Consider the following 12627-nt stretch of genomic DNA (forward strand, 5'->3'; position numbering starts at 1 on the left):
TATCATAAGATCAGATAGTTTGGATTAAAACAGTGACGCTATTAACCCTTGGTTATGTTTTCAGCGTTCTATTTCTCGAGAAATGTTGTTCTGAATATTATCAATCTTGGAACACACGTCATACGTTTTTTGATGCCTCTTTTCTATTTTTCACATACCATAACTTACGCACTTATCCTAAAAACTACATAATAAATTTCAGGCACTTTCAGGTGTTTCCGATTTGATACCAATTTTAAATTTACACTTTTTTTAATGTAAAATCGATCAAATATATGTAATAACGTGTCGCACTGGACTTACGGCCCTTTCAAATACCATAATATTCAATGACAGGATGATGAACAGGAATGAAATACTAATTATTTCCATATCCTGATAACTTATTCTATTATTTAAACCTATTCTATTCAGGACTCAGCTATCGACTGATGGCGTCACAATCACGGCCCCATCGGAAGCCGGTCGCTGGTCACTTTGGGCACTATCTCTTTCGAGTCGAGGTCTTCGATTTTCTGCTCCAAAGACCATCAACGTCTTCCGGCCTATACAACTGGACTTCGCCCTCCCTCCAGCCCTAAAAGTCGGCGAAACTGTCGAAGTGGATGTGAAGATAACAAATAATATTAACAATTGTATGGATGTGAGTATTTTTTTATAATTAAATGTGTTTTTTGGATTTAGAAAGTGTACGTATTTTTGTAAAAGTCTAATACGTTGTTGGCATATAGAAGTCAATCTTAGTGCTTAGCGCCTTATACTGTGAAACTATTTGGAACATTGTGGAAATGCTTATGTCACTTATGTAGGTTTAAAAAAATAAAAATCTGCATATTAGGTAGGTATCATTATTCGCCATAAAATTACTTTTTATGGAAAGACAACGTCTAAATTGTTACTACATATATATATACTAGAAACCAATACACATACATATTTGTGTACAGAGATTTTCATCATATTGTTATTCTAATAGGTACTAAATAAACAAATTTAGTACACATAACTAATTGTATTGAAAATTATTTAAATTATAATTCGAACACGACATGACGTGGTCCAATTATTTACATGCCCGGAAGGCCTAGATAATACAATACAGTGAACATTCTATTAATATAGAATGTTCACAGTAATATAGAATGTAATATAATTATTATGAACGTGAAAGAATAGAATATACGTTAAATTTATGTTAGGAGTTATGTTATAAAGGAGAAATGAAAAATATATCAAAATTATATATTAATAAAATAGTGACTAGATATAATTGATAAGATATTTAGCTTCCGAAACATATTTTTTTGGATTAGCAACAGAAAGCCTACTTACTTGGCTTCATAATTTAAAAATGTTTACGTTTAAGAACGGTATTTCACTGCTATGATAATTATACAAGTTGATTCTAGTAGATGATTTGTATCTACTACATAGACGTATATCTAATGAATTAATATTGATATCTTAACATGGAAGATCTTCAACATATGACTGACGTGACTGACTTCTATTGAGACATGAAAGATTGAAAAAGTATTACCTACTTCAAAATAACGTTTTTAATATATCCCTCAACGTCTATGAGGACTCCTGCAGTCTAATAATAATAATATAATTATACTTACTCAATACTAACCGCATTAGTGTCATCATTGCTCCAGCACCTCCCTCATTATTTGCATGTTTACATTATTCTTTATAACGTTGTAGGAAATTGACAAAACAGACTGCAAAAACATAAACACGTTATTTACAAGAACGAGGTAAACATCGTAACAAAATAAATTCTGTTTATTTAGGATACGTGTAAACATGTATTTCTGCTTATTTACATTATGGCTATCTATACGAGTTATTGCAACCCACATATATTTTAACCCTAGATAAATAGGTCAATTTTGTTGTAAAACCTACATATTAAAAAAAATGAATTCTATTTACACCAAAGTAAATTGCTGTGGATATTTTCACATCGTTGTATATTTTAGTTAATATAAAAAATGCGCATCGCAAAATATGTCGCTAAGCGCAAAACGGCTGGACAAATTCGTTTTTTTATTATTATTTATTCCTTGAACTCTAAAGGTGGGAAGGTTTTTATGGAGGGTATTAAAAAAAACAATAGTGCGGTTGCTGCAATATAGGCCAAGTGGCTTTAGCGTGTGACTCTGATCCCGGAGGTCGTAGCTCGACCCCCGGAAAGGAAAACATCGTGAGGAAACCGGCTTGCCATCGACCCAAAAAGTCGACAGTGTGCATTAGGCACAAAAGGCTGATCTCCTGCGTACCTATTAGATTAACAAATGATAATTAAACAGATACAGAAATCACCAGTCTTACACTACTTATCACCAGTTTACCAGTGCCACAGTGGTTTATTTTACTTTAATTTCTCAATCTGATTTAATTATACAGTTTTATGTTGTACTTGTCGGACCTCGAATCCCATATCGCTGGAAGAGTCTCAACCTCATCTGATTTTCGTTCATGTTCATGTTACAAGTCTATTGTACAACAAATACGTTTTTTTCATTTTTAAGAAATCTTTGTAAATAAATTTACAAAATATTTAAAGTTCCACTTTGAGTATGCGAAGATAAAACTTGCACAAACTTAGCCGGATCCATCTCGAAGCGGTAGTTAGGCATCTTGCACCTAACTCTGATAACTTTGTTTAAAACTTTTAGTTTATTCCTTAACTACCCTTTTATCGTGGCTTTCACTTTAAAGAGAGATAAAAACTTAATCTTCAAAGCAAAGTGAAAACTATTTCGTTGCGTAACGCACTAATATTTTAAATGTTGTATGATCAAATTAAGTGTTTTATTAAGTCCTTTAAAGTCCACACTCTCCGTAAAGTAATCAAGTATCGAATTAAATTTTCGACTAAAGAGGCCAAAACATTTCGGTATTTATCTAGAAATATAGAAAATGTATCATTACTTTTCTAAACGTTTACTTTGCAAAGTCATAATGCGATCATTTTATATAAATTCATAAGGTCGCGTGGAGTTACGTCAGCAAGTGATTTGTTTGGTATCGACATCGCTCATCGAATACCGATTAGGGATCGTGCAGCTCTAGTGGCCTCTAGCGAACAACGATTAGGAGATTTATCACGGCTTATGTGTTTGATAGCTAGAATATTTGATAATAAAATACGTGCATTAGTAAGACTAAAGTGTGTTTAAGCCTACGTGAGGAAATATATGTAGAAAGGATTATTCAAATTTACCCGTTTCTGTAGGTTTTTAGTAGTTTAACCGTCATCAGGCTTGTATAAATTTAATATTCCACTCTATATTATTGAGAAGTTGTGACTGATTAGGTCTGTTAAAACTAAAATAATGACGAATAGGGAAACTATTGCCTGTATGGTAATAGGTGGAGATGCTATCGAACATGTAGATCACTACGTATATCTAAGGCAAATAATATTATTTAAAGACCAAAATGATCTTGAGACAGTAAGAGGATGTTTTGCGACTGGGAGAGATTTTGGTCCCTTAAGGAAGTACGTAAAAGTAAAGACTTCCCAATGAAAATGGTTTTACCATGTGTCACATACAGCTGCCAGACTTGGACATTATCTCAGAAACACCTTCTAAAGTTGAGAACATGCCAAAGAGGAATGGAAAGAAGCATGGTGGCCTAAAAAAATTAGGCAATTGAAATGGCGCTGGACCGGGCACGTGACGAGATACAACAGGTTGAAATTCCAAAAATATTACAGAATGACAACCACGCAATCTAAAAAGCAAATGAGGAAGGTAGAACAAGAGATGGGCAGAGATAGAAGAGAATAGGAGGCACAACTTGGACAAGAAGAGCTAACATCAGACAAGAATGGAAGCAACTGGAAGAGGCATATTTGTCATAGGACAAGCTGTTTACCAAAAACGGGTCATATCATCTGTTAGATTAAGTTTTAAGTTAGGTAATGTAACTCAATTAAGTGTGAATATACTTATTTTATTATACTGGGAGTCAGCAATAAAGGCTGTTTAATGATTTGTTAATAAGATTTTGTCATTTTAACCTGCAATGATATGAAGGGTAGTTTGTACAATGTACAATCAGACCTAACTATTAAGTAACAGTCTATAAATTTGACCATCTTCATATGTCTTCGGTAGTATAGTGGTCAGTATCCCCGCCTGTCACGCGGGAGACCGGGGTTCGATTCCCCGCCGGAGAGAACTTTTTTATTTTTAATTAACCCACATTCCGCGACAAATGATACATTTAAAATACCTTATTAAAAAAAATTTCACAATTGACAATGTTGCTTATGGATACTATTAATTACATTAAATTGTACAAAATCTTAAATCGTATTTATTTAATTCTATGAACACGAATTGAAACTTTATTCAGAAACATTTTCTATAGAGTTGTATTGTTATACCAGCTTTAAATACAAATAACAGGTACAAGCTTCTAATTGTTCAAAATTCATTGTAAAGCTTCCCAAAGTGCAGAGAAAGTTTTTATTATGCAAGGAGATGTAATCAACTGAACTTCCGAATGCTATTGTCCTTGTTTTAATGTATCCCCGGAGAACTGAGTTTCAACTAGCGTTGTTTCGTTTTCACTTTGTTTTTGTTGATTTAAATAAGATTGCATTTGTTCAGACCTATTTAGAAACTGTATTTTTTATCAGATGAAGTTTATGTATGTAGATGAAAACTTATTGTCCACTCTAGAAAAGGTGTAAGCAGAAAATCATTAAAAGGCAACAAAAAGTAATGTTTTGTTTTAGAACTAATTTCAGTTTTAATAAAATTTGTATGTCCCAGATTCGAAGCGATTATTTGCCAAGTTGTCATCATTATCGGTGTACAATATTTAATTTAATTATCTACTACATACTCTGACCACATTCGGTCATATTTCTATTATATGCCCTGCAAATTGCTTACGATCAAAAAACATTTTTCGTGAGCAGTCCGAATTATCAAATCATAATACAGGGCTTGTGCAGGTTTAACATTTTGTAAAGCATAATATTATTATTTTATTTAATTAATATATATTATAATTCCTAGGTTACCGCGCTTTTAGCACTAAGTGCTGGAGCTGCGTTTGCCAGTACTGGGGCTCTTTACGTTACCGAAAGACTTCGGTTGGGACCTCGCGGCGGCACCCAACTTGTAGTAAGAGTTGCTGTTAATACACCTGGAAGAAAGAATATTACGGGTGAGTGTAATTTAATTATATTAAATATACTATATCTACGACTTACATTACAGAAATTATATTTCTTTGTCTCCCATAAATCTTCTAAAAATATCATGGCAAGTATTGATATAGTAGTATAGTAGTAGTTGTATATAAATAAGGACATATGGTTCAACTGCCAAGCAGTTGCTAGTGCCAACCTCGGCATAGGACGTATTAATACAAACATTCTAAACCTCACTCTTATCTTCTTACACTTTTTACACTCCTAATCTTTGATGCCCTCTGCATGTCTTATAAATTCGACACTAACGACACGGTTCATGCACTCTCCCGGTACTGTTCAACCCTACCAAAGACAGATAACAAATTTATAGTTAAATAAACACACAATAAACGGCGGTCCTTGAAGAAGAGCATATTTATTTAAGAAAATACGACATTCTTTTTTCGAATTGCCTGTTTTACTTTAGGAGCTTAGACGCCGAATTTCCAGATATTTGAGCACGTAGTGTAGACAGAAAATAATAATATAAGAGGTGCATTCATCCAAATGTTTCAATTTCTTAAAAAGCTTAGACGCATTTGATGTTCGCAAATCCTAATATTTGCAATGGAAAGGCTTTCACGCATATTACAAAATATTCAGAAACGTTTAAAGAAATTAAACCACAATAATAATATTAAAAGGACATTTACAGCTTACCTATTAAATAATGTATAATATATTCGTATGTATGTTAATACATTTTTATTAAGTATTTAATAAGTATAATTATTATATATTATGTTCATATATACATCCAGTGTGTTCCAGTAAATTTTACGCCGGGTTTATGGTAGATAATACAACTGAAAATCGTATATAAAATCTAAGAATCGTAACCATTACGGGTGATAAATTGTATTTAGAATCCTGACATTATATGCTTGCTATGCATGCTAGCTAAAACCTCCATTCTGTTTATTATATCATTAATGCAAGTTAAGCATTAATTTCGCCGCAGCAATGAATAGTAATTAACATTTAAATTGAACGCCTCGATACAATCAAGTTTAATGACAAAATACATTATTCAGAATATCACTATATCTCCGCTACTGACCATGTTCAATATAGTATTTTTTTAGACTTTAAAATATTATACTCTGTTTTTTTCGGGTTGTTAACCTAATACTATTACCATATTTTAAATTTAGATATTCATGCGTAGAAATAAGGTTGTCTTAAAAACACTCCACAAGAACATTTAAGGATCCATTTTGATCTTCAAACCTCTTAACGTAACAAACACGAGACCTAATTCCAAAAAGTACTTTACCCGTTACTAACCTCATTACGTATTGCTCTATAAACAAACGCCAGCCTGTGTCGTTACTCAGCTACTAATATCCCAAACACAGGAGAAGATAACTATTTTTATGCCATCCAGAATAATAAGCCTGATTTATGGTTCGCGTGATCGACGCGTCGTTTTTCCCCGGTAATTGTGTGTCAGTGTTTAATGGGACAATGCACGTGGACCATAAAAGAGATCGTGAAACGAATGATATTAGACTTTTCATGGTCACTCAATCGGTTAATAGGGTAGCCATTTGGGTTGACGGAGATTAAATATAAGATGACAGTTGCCTTTTATATTAATTCAGCACCAAATATTGAATAGAGTTTATAAATAGAATAGTTTTTTATTTCGTATATACAATGAATAAAAACTGGAAATGGCATAATTGTAAAAAGTTTTTATTAATTTATTTATCATATCTAATTTTATGACATAATTTATAAACCATACGACAGCCGTAATGTTTTTATTAAATATCTTAGTACTGTTACTGTTAACCTAGTATAAACTACTTTCTTGCTGCAGCGCGCGATGTTTCATCACGGAGGTTGTGCGTTTGATTCCGCAGCTTAAAATGTGTTTTTTCTTCTGTCTACGCATTAATACTTGCTTGTACGATGAAGGAAGACATCGTATAGACAAATATAGTCTAATTCTCAAAATCTTCATGAAATAAAATTAAACTAAACGACCAAGCATCTGTATTTTAGTTTATAGTTTCGAGAAATAAATCAAATCAAATTCATTTATTCCTTTGGCATTGAGTATCCTTAAAAGACCAGCAACGCATTTGTCGAATATCCCATCGAGAGTAGACACTCTAATGACACAATCTGATGTTAAGTGATACCGCGCGATAGTGATAGACATACGCGGTATCACTTAACATCAGATGAGCCTCCGGCCTGTTTGCCACGTTCTATAAAAAATCCAATATGTTACGTTGCCATTTCAGTTGAAGTAACCGGATATAGTGCTGACAACTGTTCAGTCTCCTATACGTCCTTCAACAATGAAACACTTGTGGGCTCTGTCATACGATCAGCCAGTGTTCTGGTCTTGCCAGAAGGTCTGCATAGAAGCGATACGCAGAGTGCATACTTCTGTGCTAATGGTAAGTGGACTTAAGGAAGTATGAAATGTATTTATTTATTTATATAATTACGTAAATAAGTGTGTACTTAACGTCCTGGTTTGTAAAATTATCTAGTTTATGTTTACACAGCACTATTAATAAACTACTTTAAAAAACTCACCATGCTTTTAACAAACTTAAGGTTGAAACCAAAATATGATATCTAACTAAACTGGTAACACTGAATATGTTTAGAAAATGAAAAACGGCTTAATGTAGAAAGTTGCCAATGCTTTTATTGTTTTTCGAAGTAATCTCCGTTCCTCTTTAGACATCGTCGCATTCAATGGAACCACTGAGAAAAACAGGGGGCCCATGCTTTCTTAGGGATGCATGGGCTCTTCTATGGCATTTTAGTAAGTTTTCACCGCATCTTCAGGGCTCGTAAAGCGAATACCTCGAATTTTATCTTTAGTTCTTGGGTATAAATGAAAGTCACAGGGCGCCAGGTCAAGACTGTATGTCGTACTCATTATCTTGACACCTGCCATAGTCCAATATTCACCAGTTCGTGCGAAAGTGTTTCTGGTCGTGGTTTAAAGTATAGGGAATCCATCTGGAACAAAGTTTCCTGATGCCTAAATATTCGTGCAATATTTTTTGAACTTGACTCATACCAATTCCTAGGCTTGCCCGTATCTACAGATAAGTCACTCCCTTATCTTCCTCTATCATGGATCGCACAGCACTGATGTTAAATGCTAATCACAGCCTATCATAGCTTTGTTGTTGAGTAATCCCACGATGAAAGTCATAATAAATCATTGATCGAAAATTTTCTCGCGTTAGGTTCATTCTCACGTCTAACAAGAATTTTAGATTTGCCGCCAATTCACAAAAAACAAATAACAAATTAATGCGATATATGTATATAATATAGGTAACTAAAGAGTTCTAAAATTAAAATTGAAATTCAAAAAAGTTTTCTTTAGCAATGTTTCTAACTGGCCCGTTCTATTCATTTTCCGTGTTACCCACGTATCAAATTAATGAATTTGACGATTTATTGAAGGGTGTAAAATTTTAGCGAAAATTAGTTTCTACGATCCAGAAACTCAAATTATTGTGACTTAGTTTAGTTTAATGTCAATTAATTTATATGTTTATTTCCAGCAACTAACAAAATCATATTTGTAACTATTAAAATCTTATTAATTCATCATTTGAACATTGCAAAAGTTTTAGTTGTAGTTTGAAGCCTTTAAAATTTCGTTAAATATAATAATTAAACTCATTATTTTAATTTTATTAAAATATTTTATCAATATAATTTTAACCTCTAATATACCTAATAATAATTAATGAATATTTTTTTATTTAAATAATTTTAGATTTTAATCGATTTAATTTAAACCTGAAATATACATAATTAATAATATATGAATAAAACAGTCGCACAACATATTTCAACTCTCAAAATTGAAAATCATTGTATATTTATGATGTATATGTATAATTATGATCGTCAATAAATACATACACATTAAATGCTAAATACTTCTAATTTTTCATTTACTGCCAGTTCTCACGGGCGTAGAACGGACGAGAAGATCTAGCAATAAATATCTTCAATATTATCGCATGCATCTTCTCCTATTCCTTTAGAACATCTGGCTGTATCATCTCGTGGTTCATGGGAGTGGCAATGGGTGGCCGCACCGAGGAACCGGGCAGGGTTAGTCCTTGAACTGAGAGCTCAAGGCTCTGCTCATGTGGCGTTGTCTACTATACAGGAAGCATCTGACGATATGTATCGCGTCGTATTTGAGAGGAGCCGCGTCTGGATCGCTAAAGGAAAACATGGTAAGAAATTTACGTATTTTTAGTATACACTCATTGTAAAAAGTAAGTAAAATTTACGTAAGACGCAAATGCCGTTTATTTTTTAATTTCTTATATAATACCCTCTTAGCATCCTACATTTGCTAGCAGTTCTTATGAAATGCTAGCAAATGCGGGATTTTAATCACGAAAAATGCTTAGGGTAAATTAATTATTTCGTTAATATTTCAAGTATCCCAAAAGAAATGATATTGTAAGGGTATACCGTATTATTAACGTAACATTGTTAACCTATGGAAAGATAAATACAATGCTGCCTTGGGCAGCTATAAGTATTACTTCCGGAATTCGTCATCAGTCAAGAACGATTTTGGTAATTTTAATAAATTATTAGGTTTGGGATTTAAATTGTGACTAAAAATCATTACAATCAAATCAAATTATAATTGTCATGTATTAGGTCCATATGAAATTGGCGTTTTGTATGGGAGGAACAAAAAGTCGAATATTTTTAAATATAATATATTTATTTAATCAAAGTATGAACCATTGTTTTCTATGCACTTTTACCATCTCATAGGTAGTTCATTGATCCCTTTACTAAAAAAATCAGTCGGACAGGAATCAATAAAATCTGTGAAGGCGATTTGGACTGCCCCATCAGAGTTAAATTTTTTCCCTTGCAAGAAGTTGTCCAAATTTCAAAAAAAATGGTAATCTGTTGGAACAAGGTCCGGGGAGTACGGAGGATGTCTTAGACATTCCAATTGAAGCTCTTCTAATTTGGTAGCCGTCTGTTGTGCAGTGTGTGGTCTAACGTTGTCGTGAAGAAGAAGCAGTGGCGTGGAGCGATTGACCAGCCTAGGTTGTTTAGCCGCTAGCTTTTCCATCATGGTTTGCAATTGCTGACAATAGACATCAGCCGTAATAGTCTGGCCAGATTTGAGAAAACTGCAATGAACAATACCGGCACTAGTCCACCAAACGCTTACAAGTAACTTTTTTGGGGTTAATTTTCGCTTGGGGCAGGATTTGACTGGCTGGCCAGGATCCAACCATTGCGCTGAGCGCTTCCGATTATCGTAAAGTCATTATTGTGCCGGTTCAGTAATGTTACGCAGCAGTCGACGCGCGTTTGCCGGTTTGTCAGTCGTCAGTCAATTCGTGAGGTTTCAAGCTTTTTAATCTTTCCAATTTGCTTCAAGTGAATTAAAACAGTTTTATCACTAACACCGTAGCCTGCAGCTAACTCGGGAGTGGTTTGCGATGGATCCGCTTCCACAATAGCCTTCAATACTTCATTATCAAATTGGGTCTCAGGCCGTCCACGGAGATTGTTCTGCAGGTTGAAATTTCCAGAACGAAAACTTTGGAACCAAAAACGAGCTGTGTTTTCTTTTGCAACATGACCGCCATACACATCATTCACCCTTCGAGTCGTTTCCGCAGCACTAGTGCCACGGCGGAACTCGTACTCGTAAATAATGCGATACTTTAAGTTTTCCATTTTGTAAAATGAGTGACGCAAACAGAAAAATCAAATGAATGACGGTCATCGAAGCACAAATACATGAGTAAATAGCTGTACAAATTTGAATTTGCAATTCCTAACCAAAGAGGAGGTATTTGAGTTCAAAGTGGCCAGTACGACAAAACGCCAATTTCATACGTAAGGACCTAATATAAAGCTTTTTATCGACGGTTAACCAATTGAAATACAACTTGAAATAAAATTTAATGAGAAAACAGTGTTGGCATCGTGTATCTCTCATCCCTACGATGTAGGCTCGATCTATAACTGTCCAATGGATTTTCTATCTAATGTTTGACACTCGCTCGTACGGTTGAATGAAAACATCGTGAGGAACGTCACACGGCATTGGCACAGAAGGCTGATTACTTGGAACACAGTAATAAATAGTTGTGTTACGGAGAATTTAAGTAATAATTATGTTAGCGTGAAGTAGATTTTATACTTAGATGCTTTATCCGTGATCCTGATATAATTCGGATTTAAACAGATTACCAACTTTGATTGTATAGTTATTGTTCCGTATATAATTCCTTCAGTTGGAATAGAGACCTTTCTTATTTTAATTATTTTTGTTGAGAAATCTATTTATAAACTTTAAAAAGTGACGCGGAGAGAGTCGGGTTCGTTCCGTGATGTGCAGTGCAGAACAGTTTCCCTTAATCCAGGTCAAGAGCGTCTGCGCTACTGTAGGTCCAACTTCAGAGTATTGCTAATCCGGTGCGAAGGTCACAGTGGAGTACTCCCGTATTCGAGAGACTACGACTGCTAGGCACTCAGGCCCTGTATCGTCAGGATACCATATTGTTTATTCGAAAAACAATTGATCACGAAACGAGGTCCAAACCTATGACGTTGTAGCGCCACTTTTTTAAAATGTAAACAAACAACATAGCCTAGATTAATGTTACTATACAGTCTATAAAAGTTAACACACAGTTGCAACACAGAGTAGGGAATAACGGTTTTATCTGAATATTTATGCATTGTTTGCAAACTTATAGTTAGTATGTTTTGTAGTCAACAATATAACTGCAGTGGGGTTTGGATACTAAAATTTACATCGCTAGTTAAAGTGTAATGTTACATTGTTTACATCTATGTATGAATGAATAATTTTAGATGAACATTAAAATTTGTATACATTTAGCATATTAATTTATTTATAAAAGCTTGCCAATACTCATACATTGGTACAAAAAAAATACAATCTTTAATGTGATAAGCACTTATAGGCAAACATTACATACACGAACGGATTAAAAAAACTTGTGTGTACTTATGTAGCGTTAGAAGTTATACTTCTTTGGCCTAACAAAATAAAAATATTTTTAAAATGTTTATGTTTCGCCTTATTCTATGTTTGTAACATTGAAAGTTTAATTATAACGCATTATCTACTTAAATAAATTTTATTTGTAATATCACGGAAAAATTATTTCTACTTTATTAAAGAAATTGAGATTTTTTATTTTAAAATGTTGACTATGACTTCTGGGTGTCGATTTTTTGTGACGTTGTGCACGCGCATTGTAAAAATTTACTCTCATATTTTTTTCCTAACGCGCCAAAAGAAGTATAAATTCTTCTAAAAGGACAAATGACATGATGAGCACAGGCTTAATTTCATATCGCCAGACTGCACCGCTAAA

At 33.7% G+C, this 12627-nt stretch overlaps 1 protein-coding gene and 1 non-coding gene across 2 annotated transcripts in view; both read left to right on the forward strand.

The window, feature by feature from the left end:
* The window catches only part of LOC123712495 (C3 and PZP-like alpha-2-macroglobulin domain-containing protein 8), a 154947-nt gene that overhangs the window by 132110 nt on the left and 10210 nt on the right, over positions 1–12627 (forward strand). Inside the window, exons 13-16 of the mRNA XM_045665610.1 lie at positions 415–643; positions 5049–5199; positions 7483–7641; positions 9268–9465. Coding sequence (XP_045521566.1) covers positions 415–643; positions 5049–5199; positions 7483–7641; positions 9268–9465 — 737 coding nt within the window. The remainder of the gene's footprint in view (positions 1–414; positions 644–5048; positions 5200–7482; positions 7642–9267; positions 9466–12627) is intronic.
* Positions 4127–4198, forward strand: Trnad-guc. The gene has a single exon. It is a non-coding gene; the product is annotated as a tRNA-Asp (tRNA).

Source organism: Pieris brassicae, chromosome 7 (assembly GCF_905147105.1).
Source record: "Pieris brassicae chromosome 7, ilPieBrab1.1, whole genome shotgun sequence".
Classification (NCBI taxonomy): domain Eukaryota; kingdom Metazoa; phylum Arthropoda; class Insecta; order Lepidoptera; family Pieridae; genus Pieris; species Pieris brassicae.